Source organism: Leguminivora glycinivorella, chromosome 10 (genome assembly GCF_023078275.1).
Source record: "Leguminivora glycinivorella isolate SPB_JAAS2020 chromosome 10, LegGlyc_1.1, whole genome shotgun sequence".
NCBI lineage: Eukaryota > Metazoa > Arthropoda > Insecta > Lepidoptera > Tortricidae > Leguminivora > Leguminivora glycinivorella.
This window is the reverse complement of record NC_062980.1, coordinates 18298750-18313533: the sequence shown is the minus strand read 5'-3', so window position 1 is coordinate 18313533 and position 14784 is coordinate 18298750. Positions and strand designations below refer to the sequence as shown.

At 46.4% G+C, this 14784-nt stretch overlaps 2 protein-coding genes across 7 annotated transcripts in view; one reads left to right on the top strand and one right to left on the bottom strand.

Annotated features, from left to right (window-relative positions):
* The window catches only part of LOC125230602 (protein yippee-like), a 204915-nt gene that overhangs the window by 137336 nt on the left and 52795 nt on the right, over window positions 1–14784 (top strand). The window lies entirely within an intron of this gene.
* LOC125230413 lies at window positions 13377–14027 on the bottom strand. Its single transcript, XM_048135551.1, has one exon. It carries the CDS (start codon window positions 14025–14027, stop codon window positions 13377–13379), a length of 651 nt encoding a protein of 216 aa, XP_047991508.1.

The window sequence follows — 14784 nt, the reverse complement described above, 5'->3', positions numbered from 1 at the left end:
TTAGAAAGGGTTTAAAAAGGCCTTTCATAATCTACTTTCAGTACTCACTTCGCGAGCTAACTCTAGCTGCAGCAGCCGAGGAAAAGTTATCGGCCACACGAATTTTTTAACATCCTTCGATAGAAATCACAAATTTTGACCCAGTTCGAGACGCCGGACCACTTTGGTATTTACAAGGTCGGAAACTGTATAAAAACACCTTTCATAAACATTTTTCAAAACTGACTTCGCGAGGTAACTCTAGCTTCAGCGGCCAAAGAAATGTTATCGGCGGGTGAGATTTTATACCAATCTATGAAAATTACTAATTTTGACCGACTTCGAGACGAGAGACCACTTTGATATTTACATTTTTAGAAAGGATTTGAAAAGGCCTTTCATAATCTACTTTCAGTACTCACTTCGCGAGCTAACTCTAGCTGCAGCAGCCGAGGAAAAGTTATCGGCCAAACGAATTTTTTAACATCCTTCGATAGAAATCACAAATTTTGACCCAGTTCGAGACGCCGGACCACTTTGGTATTTACAAGGTCGGAAACTGTATAAAAACACCTTTCATAAACATTTTTCAAAACTGACTTCGCGAGGTAACTCTAACTTCAGCGGCCAAAGAAAAGTTATCGGCGGGTGAGATTTTATACCAATCGATGAAAATTACTAATTTTGACCCACTTCGAGACGAGAGACCACTTTGATATTTACATTTTTACAAAGGGTTTGAAAAGGCCTTTCATAGTCTACTTTCAGTACTCACTTCGCGAGCTAACTCTAGCTGCAGCAGCCGAGGAAAAGTTATCGGCCAAACGAATTTTTTAACATCCTTCGATAGAAATCACAGATTTTGACCCAGTTCGAGACGCCGGACCACTTTGGTACTTACATGGTCGGAAACTGCATAAAAACACCTTTCATAAACATTTTTCAAAACTGACTTCGCGAGATAACTCTAGCTTCAGCGGCCAAAGAAAAGTTATCGGCGGGTGAGATTTTATACCAATCGATGAAAATTACTAATTTTGACCCACTTCGAGACGAGAGACCACTTTGATATTTACATTTTTACAAAGGGTTTGAAAAGGCCTTTCATAATCTACTTTCAGTACTCACTTCGCGAGCTAACTCTAGCTGCAGCAGCCGAGGAAATGTTATCGGCCAAACGAATTTTTTAACATCCTACGATAGAAATCACAGATTTTGACCCAGTTCGAGACGCCGGACCACTTTGGTATTTACAAGGTCGGAAACTGTATAAAAACACCTTTCATACACATTTTTCAAAACTGACTTCGCGGGATAACTCTAGCTTCAGCGGCCAAAGAAAAGTTATCGGCGGGTGAGATTTTATACCAATCGATGAAAATTACTAATTATCTTTTGATATTTACATTTTTATCTGAAAAGGCCTTTCAAATCTGCGCGAGGGCTGCCAGCCGAGGAAAGGTTACGGATACATCCTTCGACCCATCGTTCAAGACGCCGGACCACTTTATCTTATCTTATCTTAAATCTGCAACGGATACACTTCGACCCATCGGGATCTTTTGTGCAATCCCCTACGATCCTAAGATCCTTCAGCTATTCAGGAGCTTCTCGACCATCTCCACGTATCGGATGATGAGGCTCATGGGTAGCTCTCTGAAGTCCTTCGGTGCCAGGTAGCCTGCTCCAAAGTTCTTCATTCTTTGTCTGGCGAGGGCGTGACATTCACACATTAAATGTCTGACGGTCTCTTCCTCTTCGCCACACATGCGACAATCAGTGTTGTCGGCGTGTCCCATCTTGGCCAAAATTCCTTTGACCCCGTAATGGCCTGTGAACACCCCCGTTATAATTTGGAGTTGTCTTTTGCCTAGCTTCCCTAGCTTTTTGCTCCATCCAGAGTCTACCCTCTGCATAAAGAGCTTTGAATGCTTCAGACCAACCAGGGCATCCCACTCTTTTTGGTGACTAGCCTTTGTTTGGTCTTTCATAGCCATTCTGATGGTTCCTTGTGAAAGGCCCACATAAGGTTCCGGACCTATGAAGTTGTCTTCAGATCCGGCCTTGGCAAGTTCATCAGCGTTTTCATTGCCAATGAAGCCTTCGTGCCCCGGTATCCATACCAGTTGCACCTTGTTTTGCCTTCCAAGCTTGTTAAGAGCTTGGATGCCGTTTAATACCAGTCTAGAGGTAACTCTGGGCGATGTGAAGGCTTTGAGTGCCGCTTGACTGTCGCTGAGTATATAGATAGTCTTACCTTGGATTTGTCTAACTATATTCTCATGTACACAGGCAATTATTGCATATGTCTCGGCTTGGAAGACCGTGGCATAATTGCCCATGCTGATACTACCACTGTAGTCATTTGCATAAATGCCTGCGCCCGTACCAGATGCCATCTTGGACCCGTCTGTATACCAGATGATGGTGTTGTCATCAGGGGTGGGTGTCTCCAGCCCCTCCTTCCATTCGGCTCTAGTATGGACTTTGGTTTTGAAGTTTTTGTGGAAGATGAATTTCGGTTGCATTTTGTCGCAGCCCATACTCATCAGCCTTCCCATAGAATTGTTGTATTCCATGCTTGTGTGTTTAGTCTTCGGCATGCTATCGCTCCAGAGGCCTGTTAAAGCCAGCCGGTGTAGCGATTTCAGTGCCTCAGACTGTATCACTAGATGTAGCGGCGGGAGATCCAATAGTACCTCCAATGCTGCTGTTGGCGTCGTTCTGAACGCACCCGTTATAGCCATGCATGCTGTCCTTTGTACCTTCATGAGGACATCCTTGCATGTGCTCAGTAATGTCCTTGGCCACCAGGCCAGGCTTCCGTACAGGATTATAGGTCTCACCATCATGGTGTAGATCCACCTTAGTACCTTTGGGTTTAAACCCCATGTTTTGCCGTAAGCTGACCTACACATTCCAAACACTCTAAGTGCCTTGGCTGTGGTCAGTTCGACGTGTCTTTTCCAGTTCAGTTCTTTGTCTAGTGTTACCCCTAGATATTTCACTTCATTGGAAAGTTCAAGTACCCTTCCATAGAGCCTTAGTTGCTCCATGCCAGTAAGGGCCCTTTTCCTGGTAAACGGTACTACCACTGTTTTGCCTGGATTGATGGAGAGTTGTTGGTGGTTACACCACCTCTCCACTTGCCTCAGTGCTGTATTCATGATTTCTGACACCGTTCCCGGGAATTTCCCGTTTATGAGTATCACTAAATCATCTGCATAACCCACTGTATATACTGGGCCCTTATTTAGTTCTTCCAAAAGTGAGTTCACTACCAGGCTCCATAGAGTCGGAGAGAGAACCCCACCTTGTGGACAACCTTTTGTTGCTGTGGCTAGTAATTCTTCCCCCATGAGGGAGGACTTAATTAGCCGGCTGTTCAACATATTACCTATCCAGCGGCAGATGGTAGGTTCTATGCCATGTTTGAGTGCAGCATTATTGATTGCACCATATGTGGTGCGATCAAAGGCACCTTCGACATCCAGAAATGCAGCAAGACATAGTTCTTTGTTTTCTATGGCCTGCTCCGCTCTAGTTGTCACCAGGTGTAGTGCTGTCTCCGTGGACTTGCCCGGCTGGTATGCACATTGCAAGCGGTGTAGTGGATGTCTCTTGAGCGGACCATCCCTGATGTGTCTGTCCACCAGTTTCTCCAAAGTTTTAAGGAGAAATGATGATAGACTTATGGGCCTATATGATTTGGCTTCTGTGTAATCCTCTTTGCCTGGTTTGGGCAAGTATGTTACCTTTACTAACCTCCATGCACGTGGTACATGTCCGAAGGCAATACACGCTTTGTACAGTCTACTCAAGTGGGGTATAAGTACGTTAGCGCCTTCTCGTAGTAGTATGGGGTAGATTCCATCTGGCCCCGGGGCTTTATATGGCTGAAATGTCGATAATGCCCATTGTATTTTGTTGTGGTCTACTACCTTTTTCGACGTGTCCCAATTATGCCTGGTCGTGCGAGTGCACTGTTCCGTAACACTAATTGGTTCATCGTCTGGTACACTCTGATTTATTATCGAGCCTGGAAAGTGTGTGGCACACATCACCTTGAGGGTCTCTAGCCCCGTTTCAGTCATTCCACCATCACTCCTTCTAATAGAGGTGAGTGGGACTGACTTCGTTGTGGCTAGTGCCTTCGTGAGTCTCATGCCTTCCGGAATGGAACCGATTTGATCGCAGTGGTTTTTCCACGCTTTCCTTTTCGCTTTTCTCACTGCCTTGCTATACTCTGTGAGTTTTCGCGCGTAGAGCTCAAAATCATTACTTCTTTTGGCATCGTTAAAGACAGCCCTAGTTTCTTTCCTGAGTTTTGCTATCTCCGGATTCCACCAGGGTACCTTCTTCGCCAGGATTTTCTTTTCCGGGCAGTTATTTGTCCAAGCCGTATGGACGGCTTGCCCTATTTTGTCAGCTTCAAGTTCTATGTCAATAATAGAGTTTAGCTTACCATTGGGGTTTCCCAGGTCCGCCTTAAGGTCATCCTTGAACGATAACCAGTTGGTATTCCTGGGATTCCGTTTTAGTATAACTTCTACTTTGATCTTAGTGGTATACCTAAAGCATATATATCTATGGTCCGATAAAGAAATCTCCCCAGAGACATGCCATGAACTAACTTTATTACTTGCGTTGTTGGACGCTAGCGTTATATCAATGACCTCACCTCGCCTAGCATTGACGAATGTCGGCTCATTGCCTTTATTCAAGAGTTGTAGTGAAGAGCTTACCAGGAATTCCAGTACCTTCTCTCCTCTTCTGTTGACATCCGAGCTTCCCCAGATGACGTGGTGTGCATTCGCATCGCAGCCGATGATCAGGTCAGTGTTCGCCCGGCTGCCGTAGTCGACGAGATCCCGCAGTTGTGTGGTGATGGGATCCGCCGCCTCGTAAGGAAGGTAGGCTGATGAGATGACTAGTGCCTTACTCCCCCTTTATTCTGGATCTTGACCGTGGTCAGATCCCTGGAACAGAAAGCATTTAGAAGCATAGCATCAATGCCGGTTTTAACATAAATACATGTCCTCATATTACTTTCGGAGCAGATATACAGTATCGTCCCGCCAGTACCATTCAAGCCTCTTATCTCTCCCTTGTAAATATATGGTTCCTGAATAAGGGCAATGTCGAACTTGTCGCTTTTTAGCTGCCTGGCCAGAAGGGCAGTGGCGGCCTTATTGTGTTGTAAATTTATTTGTACACACCTTAGCCCCTCCATTACGGCGGTTAGTGTTTGGTGGTGCTGAGATCAGCGGCCACCTCCTGGACCGTGTTGTCGCAGGACATGGGCGAAGTGGTGCCCTCCAGGTAGAGTTCTTCCAGACCGCGCAGGTCCTCCGAGCCCGCCATCGACGAGATCGGTGACGACTCTCGGGCCCAGCGCAGCCCAGCGAGACTCTCCCCGACTAGCACCACTTCCCCCGCCTCCGACCGGTCCCCAGCCACCTCCGCAGGAGCGCCAGGCGGCGCGTCCCGCTCCGGGGCCTCCCCGTCGCCGCCCCCGCGGCGCCCGCAGCCTTGTCGGCCGCCGAGTCCCCCTCCCCCCCCGTCCGTACCGGGCTCCACCCCAGCCTCTTCATGCTCACGCTCCTTCCCCGTCTCCAGGAGCTTGAAGTGGCTGGTGTCGAGCCCCGAGTGCAGAACGTAGCCGGCCTCCCTGATGACGTCAGCTGACACCTGGTCCATCAGGACGATGCGCCTGGTGTTCAGCTCCGACATCACGGTGTCGACCACCTTCCACTCGTCGGTGCGGAGTTTGGGGTTGCGCCTCTGCATCACCCGCAGAGCCAGCGCCACGTCCTGACTGCCATCAATCGCCGTACGCCAGGCCATCTTGACCGGTTTCGGCAGATCTTTGGCAGCCACGACTTCAGGCGCCGCCCGCCGATCTCTCCTCTTCCGATCACCGAGCGGAGCCATCCCACTGCGTCGCTTCCTCCGCAGGTGATGTGAAGCGCACCCCCGTGACAGCACCTAACGTGATGTCGGGCATAGGATCGGCCGCCTCGTCTAACGCCACGAGCAGGACGCTCACTATGGCCGACCTATGCTCCAACAACACCTTCTCCTCTGGAAAGGTCACTGGGACGATGGCCATCTTCTCGCTCGCCGCTACCTCAGCGAACGTCCCCCCCACCCTTGTTCGCTTGTGGTCGCCAGCGAGCAGAGAAGAGTCGCCACTGGCCCCCAGTGACCTCTTAGTTGCCTGCCTCCCCGCCCCACTAGTGGAGGGTCCGGCCCCCTCTTGCGCGTCTCGGTTCGCCCGCGCCTTCGCACGCCTCTTCTGCCTCCTGGTTGGGGCTACTCCTCCACCCGACTGCGCATCCACACCCTGGGGTGCAGTAGCGTCGTCAATGGCGCCCGGAGCCGCCCCACCAGAATTTGGAAGCGGCACGTCCCTCCCGCAGTTGGCCGTTGCTCCGCGGCCCATCCCCCCAGCACCAGCGCTAGTCGGCTCCCCGAGGGGTGCTTGCTTTGCGCCCCCACTCTTCAACCCTAAGGGAAGAGACGGGTTGGTGCTGTTGGGATGGCCAGCTCCGCCGTGGCCCCTACGCTTGGCCCCCGTCCTAGCGGACGTCCACGTGTTGCCGCTGCCAACGCTCGTGGATCTGTCACAGACAGCCCCACTAATCGCTGGTGCAGCAACCTTTGCGCTATGCGCCTTCGCCTCATCCCGTACGGGTACGGCGTCCCCTCCCCCGTCGTTACAGGTACTTTTGTATCCATAAAAAGACAATGAAAAATTTCAGCAAACTGGTTCCCCACCCACCACGGAGCCACACATTTGGAATGCATTGAAGCATTAGGGCTACCAAGTCTGCTATAGTAATCCAGGATGCGTTGTCTGTGAATCCGCACGGTGCCAAAACCCTGGTCAGCTCCTCAGCCGACGCAGTGAATCGTGCTCCGCCGATTACAGACCCCTACACCCCAGAGAACTAACCTTGTGGCCATCTGACTGGACACGGCAGCCGATTGATCCTAGCTGGCTAGACTAAGACCGCCCGTGTGAGATGAATATGGAGCCAAAGGAGCTTCGCCTAACAGGGATAACGACCGCAGACCCCTGCTTCGCCTAGACTCCCAGGATCTCCTTCTCCACCCGTACGGGTCCCCGCGCACGGCACAAACACGCGGGTGGCATTCTACCGCCTCCCATCCTTCTTTGTGGATGGGAAGCCCGCTGCGACATGCCACGTCATCGCCTACGGCTGATTATACGGGATACGGATCGTTGTTTGCCATCACCATCCCACCCCTACAGACTCGTCCTCATAAAGAAGTCAAGCCTACAGCGGCGTCATCATGATGGCAAACATTGCGACCCATCTGAGGGATATGGATAGGTTGGGATTACACTAAGGGTGTTTTACAATGGTTCACTCACTTGGCCCAGTTGGAGGTGCAGTCATCCGGATGACAACACCTACTTCCGGTCCTTGTGTCTGCTCCCTTGCAAAACTTGCCCTACGAAGGTTCAACTGGTTGTTTCCGTTCTTACCTGTTTCTACGGTAGAACCAGGCAGTTAACAGGCGGTAACCTCGGGAAGGAGCACAACCAGTTTTGCCTCGGGGATCTCTGCAACCTGTGCTACTCCCGAGACCATTCACCATGCCAGCTACCGGACAGGTATCTGACATAGAGACAGACCCACCGCAAGGAGCGACCGGTCGCAAATTATCACTTGCACATGGACCCGCCTCCGCCCAAGCCTCCGCCGGACCACTTTGGTACCTACATGTTCGGAACACCACTTTGATATTTACATTTTTAGAAAGGGTTTGAAAAGGCCTTTCATAATCTACTTTCAGTACTCACTTCGCGAGCTAACTCTAGCTGCAGCAGCCGAGGAAAAGTTATCGGCCAAACGAATTTTTTAACATCCTTCGATAGAAATCACAGATTTTGACCCAGTTCGAGACGCCGGACCACTTTGGTACTTACATGGTCGGAAACTGCATAAAAACACCTTTCATAAACATTTTTCAAAACTGACTTCGCCAGATAACTCTAGCTTCAGCGGCCAAAGAAAAGTTATCGGCGGGTGATATTTTATACCAATCGATAAAAATTACTAATTTTGACCCACTTCGAGACGAGAGACCACTTTGATACTTACATTTTTAGAAAGGGTTTGATAAGGTCTTTCATAATCTACTTTCAGTACTCACTTCGCGAGCTAACTCTAACTGCAGCAGCCGAGGAAATGTTATCGGCCAAACGAATTTTTTAACATCATTCGATAGAAATCACAGATTTTGACCCAGTTCAAGACGCCAGACCACTTTGGTATTTACATGGTCGGAAACTGTATAAAAACACCTTTCATAAACATTTTAAAAAACTGACTTCGCGAGATCACTTTGATATTTACATTTTTAGAAAGGGTCTCTCGTCTCGAAGTGGGTCAAAATCAGTAATTTTCATCGATTGGTATAAAATCTCATCCGCCGCTAACTTTTCTTTGGCTACTGAAGATAGAGTTATCTCGTGAAGTCAGTTTTGAAAAATGTTTCAAAACTGACTTCGCGAGATAATTCTAGCTTCAGCGGCCAAAGAAAAGTTATCGGCGGGTGAGATTTTATACCAATCGATGAAAATTACTAATTTTGACCCACTTCGAGACGAGAGACCACTTTGATATTTACATTTTTAGAAAGGGTTTGAAAAGGCCTTTCATAATCTACTTTCAGTACTCACTTCGCGAGCTAACTCTAGCTGCAGCAGCCGAGGAAAAGTTATCGGCCAAACGAATTTTTTAACATCCTTCGATAGAAATCACAGATTTTGATCCAGTTCGAGACGCCGGACCACTTTGGTACTTACATGGTCGGAAACTGCATAAAAACACCTTTCATAAACATTTTTCAAAACTGACTTCGCGAGATAACTCTAGCTTCAGCGGCCAAAGAAAAGTTATCGGCGGGTGATATTTTATACCAATCGATAAAAATTACTAATTTTGACCCACTTCGAGACGAGAGACCACTTTGATACTTACATTTTTAGAAAGGGTTTGATAAGTTCTTTCATAATCTACTTTCAGTACTCACTTCGCGAGCTAACTCTAACTGCAGCAGCCGAGGAAAAGTTATCGGCCAAACGAATTTTTTAACATCCTTCGATAGAAATCACAGATTTTGACCCAGTTCGAGACGCCAGACCACTTTGGTATTTACATGGTCGGAAACTGTATAAAAACACCTTTCATAAACATTTTAAAAAACTGACTTCGCGAGATCACTTTGATATTTACATTTTTAGAAAGGGTCTCTCGTCTCGAAGTGGGTCAAAATCAGTAATTTTCATCGATTGGTATAAAATCTCATCCGCCGCTAACTTTTCTTTGGCTACTGAAGATAGAGTTACCTCGCGAAGTCAGTTTTGAAAAATGTTTATGAAAGGTGTTTTTATACAGTTTCCGACCTTGTAAATACCAAAGTGGTCCGGCGTCTCGAACTGGGTCAAAATTTGTGATTTCTATCGAAGGATGTTAAAAAATTCGTTTGGCCGATAACATTGCCCGTGTGGTGACGGGTTAAGAATTTCACCACCCCCTTTCTTCCCGTGGGTGTCGTAGAAGGCGACTGTGGGATATGGGTTAAATTGTGGCGTAGGCGAGAGGCTGGCAACCTGTCACTGCAATGTCACAGTTTCGTTTTCTTTCAACCCCTTATTTGCCAAGAGTGGCACTGAAACCTGAGTAGTTTCATGTGCTCTGCCTACCCCTTCATGGGACACAGGCGTGATTGTATGTATGTATGTATGTATGTATGAAGATAGAGTTATCTCGCGAAGTCAGTTTTGAAAAATGTTTATAAAAGGTGTTTTTATAAAGTTTCCGACCATGTAAGTACCAAAGTGGTATGGTGGTTGATATTTAATATCAAAGTGGTCTCTCGTCTCGAAGTGGGTCAACATTAGTAATTTTCATCGATTGGTATAAAATCTCACCCGCCGATAACTTTTCTTTGGCCGCTGAAGCTAGAGTTATCTCGCGAAGTCAGTTTTGAAAAATGTTTCTGTAAGGTGTTTTTATACAGTTTCCGACCATGTAAGTACCAAAGTTGTCCGGCGTCATGAACTGGGTCAAAATCTGTGATTTCTATCGAAGGATGTTAAAAAAATCGTTTGGCCGATAACTTTTCCTCGGCTGCTGCAGCTAGAGTTAGCTCGCGAAGTCAGTACTGAAAGTAGATTATGAAAGGCCTTCTCAAACCCTTTGTAAAAATGTAAATATCAAAGTGGTCTCTCGTCTCGACGTGGGTCAAAATTAGTAATTTTCATCGATTGGTATAAAATCTCACCCGCCGATAACTTTTCTTTGGCCGCTGAAGCTAGAGTTATCTCGCGAAGTCAGTTTTGAAATATGTTTATGAAAGGTGTTTTTATACAGTTTCCGACCTTGTAAATACTAAAGTGGTCCGGCGTCTCGAACTGGGTCAAAATCTGTGATTTCTATCGAAGGATGTTAAAAAATTCGTTTGGCCGATAACTTTTCCTCGGCTGCTGCAGCTAGAGTTAGCTCGCAAAGTGAGTACTGAAAGTAGATTATGAAAGGCCTTTTCAAACCCTTTCTGAAAATGTAAATATCAAAGTGGTCTCTCGTCTCGAAGTGGGTCAAAATTAGTAATTTTCATCGATTGGTATAAAATCTCACCCGCCGATAACTTTTCTTTGGCCGCTGAAGCTAGAGTTACCTCGCGAAGTCAGTTTTGAAAAATGTTTATGAAAGGTGTTTTTATACAGTTTCCGACCTTGTAAATACCAAAGTGGTCCGGCGTCTCGAACTGGGTCAAAATTTGTGATTTCTATCGAAGGATGTTAAAAAATTCGTTTGGCCGATAACATTTCCTCGGCTGCTGCAGCTAGAGTTAGCTCGCGAAGTGAGTACTGAAAGTAGATTATGAAAGGCCTTTTCAAACCCTTTCTAAAAATGTAAATATCAAAGTGGTCTCTCGTCTCGAAGTGGGTCAAAATTAGTAATTTTCATCGATTGGTATAAAATCTCACCCGCCGATAACTTTTCTTTGGCCGCTGAAGCTAGAGTTATCTCGCGAAGTCAGATTTGAAAACTGTTTCCGACCATGTAAGTACCAAAGTGGTCCGGCGTCATGAACTGGGTCAAAATCTGTGATTTCTATCGAAGGATGTTAAAAAATTCGTTTGGCCGATAACTTTTCCTCGGCTGCTGCAGCTAGAGTTAGCTCGCGAAGTGAGTACTGAAAGTAGATTATGAAAGGCCTTTTCAAACCCTTTCTAAAAATGTAAACATCAAAGTGGTCTCTCGTCTCGAAGTGGGTCAAAATTAGTAATTTTCATCGATTGGTATAAAATCTCACCCGCCGATAACATTTCTTTGGCCGCTGAAGCTAGAGTTATCTCGCGAAGTCAGTTTTGAAAAATGTTTATGAAAGGTGTTTTTATGCAGTTTCCGACCATGTAAGTACCAAAGTGGTACGGCGTCTCGAACTGGGTCAAAATCTGTGATTTCTATCGAAGGATGTTAAAAAAATTTATTTTATTTTATTTATTTTATTTAATAGAACACATATACATGACATTACAGTGACAAACTAATGCGCCATGTAGACAATAATAATGACATAATTTAAATTACAAATACAACAACATTCAATACAATAAAAATAAGATCAGATAAATATGAAAAATTACAATTTAAAGAATTATAGCATGACTAACATACCAAAATACAATTCAATTCAATAAAATACAATTCCATTCAATAATGTGATTACAATACAATTTAAATAAATTAACATTTGATAAATAAATTACATTTCTACAGTGGAGCACCTATTATCCATCCCTTCACAAAATCGCAGGCATTCCTTGCACACAGCTGCCCATCCCCACGCAAACACATCACACTCGGGTGCTGATGTCAGGAGCGCATTCAGTTGTGTTAGGGCACGAAGAAGTGGCGAATTTCTGCGTGACACGGTGCGCACCGTCGGCACTGCCAACAGGTCACGTCGCCGGGGCCTGAGGGCTATCCTGGGGACGTCAGGGACAAATAATTGCACCACACGGCTGACTAACTCAGGACAGTCCGACTCACCGCGCAGGATGCGACACGCAGTGGTCAACAGAGTGTAATTTCGCCTTACCTCTAATGAGTTATAACCGAGAGTGCCCAATAAGCATTTCGTGGGGTATAGAAATGGGTAATACCCATACATTTTTTTGTACAAAAACCTCAGAAATACCTTTTGGACCCTCTCGAGTAATAACGTATATTTATACTCATATGGATGCCACACAATCGACGAGGCTTCCAGCTTACTTCGAACCAACGCATTGTAAACAAGTTTAATTGCTAAGGGCTCTTTAAAGTCACGCAGGTTTCTAATAACAAAGCCCAGTCTTCGATAGCAGTCAGCAGCAAGTGACTCTAAGTGCTCGTGAAATGTGAGACGCGTATCGAAGACGACGCCAAGATCCTTAACAACGGACACACGATTAATGGGCTCAGAACCTAGCATGTACTGTGCAAGTATTGGAGCGTGGGCACGGCTGAAAGTACAAACACTGCATTTGGCAGAGTTGAAGAGAAGTTTGTTTGCCACACTCCATTGGTAGACCAAGTTAACATCATGTTGTAATGACTCACAATCGGTTCTCTGCTGTACCCCGTACACTAACTTCAGATCGTCAGCATAAAGAAGACACTGGGAAGATCTAAGAACAGACTGCAGGTCATCTATCATTATTCCGAACAGGAATGGTCCTAATATGGAGCCCTGACTGACACCAGATCGAGTATGATAAGGAGCCGAAACAAAACATCCATGTCGGACATATTGCTGCCGATCGCGTAGATAGCTTGCAAAGAAGATCAACAAACTTGGGGAGAAACCGATCTGACACAGTTTGTTCAGTAACACATCATGATCAACGCGATCGAAAGCCTTCCTGAAGTCGAAATAAAGGATATCAACCTGGATACCTCTATCAAGATGTTCGGAGATAGAATCTTTCAAAATTCGTTTGGCCGATAACTTTTCCTCGGCTGCTGCAGCTAGAGTTAGCTCGCGAAGTGAGTACTGAAAGTAGATTATGAAAGGCCTTTTCAAACCCTTGTAGTGTGCTAGCAGGTATGCAGGTAAGGATGGTAGTACTTACAGGAAAGATACGCAGATGCTATTTACAGATGTATTTACATTAAAGATATGTACATAATGTTACAGTATTTATAATTCTTTATATGCAACGAGAAATTACGAAACCCGATTTTAGCTCTCAGTTGAAGTAACCGTTTTTCCTCGTTGCCACGGCAGCGGTGGTGGCGTATCGCGCAGGCGCGCGGTCAATTGCTAGCCAAGCAGGCCGCCACATGTTCCCCCTGGCCAGACCGTAACTACGGTCGATATCTAGCAGGGAACCTGACGTGTCTTCCACTTCTCGTCTGCTTCTCTACGTCGACATCATTGCTGCCTAACTCAGGTGGTTGAGGCGATTCTTCACGCATGATATATGCAGGTTTCAGTCTATCCACCGTCACATTGTTTAGCTTGCCCTTTATGTCAATGGAATAGAATTTCTTCTGTCGTCTCATGACTTTATACGGGCCTTCATAGGGTGGTTCAAGTGAGCTGCGGACACGGTCGACTCGAAGAAAAACGTGGGAACAAGTCTCTAAGCCACGTGGGATGTAAAAGGGAGTTGATTTGATGTGCCACGAAGCTGGTCTTGGAGAAAGGTTGGCCATGTGAGAGCGTAAGCGAGTAGCATATTCTGTGACATCTCCTACTTTATAGTCGGGCATAGGTGAGAGGAACTGCCCAGGTAGACGGAGCGTCTCACCATATACGAGCTCTGCGGGAGTAGCCTGAAGATCTTCTTTCACGGCACTCCGGATACCCAGTAGGATGAGAGGAAGAGCTTCGGTCCACGTTGATGATGATGAGTGCGACATGATGGCAGATTTGAGTTGTCGATGTAGCCTTTCAATCATCCCGTTAGCCGCAGCATGATATGCGGTGGTGCGGTAGTGGTGAGCACCAACCATGGAGGTGAGAGCATTGAAGAGTTGACTCTCGAACTGGCGACCACGGTCTGTGGTTACCCGTAGCGGGCATCCGAACCTGGCAAACCAGCCAGATACCAGAGCGGATGCACAGGATTCAGCAGTGATGTCTCTGAGTGGAAACACCTCAGGCCATCGAGTGAATCTGTCGATGACGGTAAGGCAGAATCTGAAATCAGAAGACGGGGTAAGGGGCCCTACGAGGTCGAGATGAATATGAGCGAACCTCGAGGATGGAGTGGTGAAAGTGGAAAGTGGTGAAATGGTATGACGGGTGATCTTGTTCTGTTGGCATTTCAAGCACTGCCTAGCCCACTCTCTACAGTCTCGGCGAATCCCTGACCATACGAATCGCTCTGAAACCAGTCGCACAGTAGCTGAGCCTCCAGGATGATGAAGTTGATGTAGCTGGTTGAAGACTTGTTTGCGGAACTCTGGGGTGACATATGGACGAGGTTGTCCAGTAGAAGTATCACAGAAGACAGTTAAGGTATTGTCAAGTGTAGGCATCTTCTGCAGTTTGAGCGAGGAACCGTGGGAAAGTAGGTATGCAGGTAAGGATGGTAGTACTTACAGGAAAGATACGCAGATGCTATTTACAGATGTATTTACATTAAAGATATGTACATAATGTTACAGTATTTATAATTCTTTATATGCAACGAGAAATTACGAAACCCGATTTTAGCTCTCAGTTGAAGTAACCGTTTTTCCTCGTTGCCACGGCAGCGGTGGTGGC

Excerpts from the sequence above, each read along its gene's own strand:
- LOC125230413 (XM_048135551.1), bottom strand. The coding sequence starts at position 14,027 with ATGGTTGGTGCTCACCACTACCGCACCACCGCATATCATGCTGCGGCT.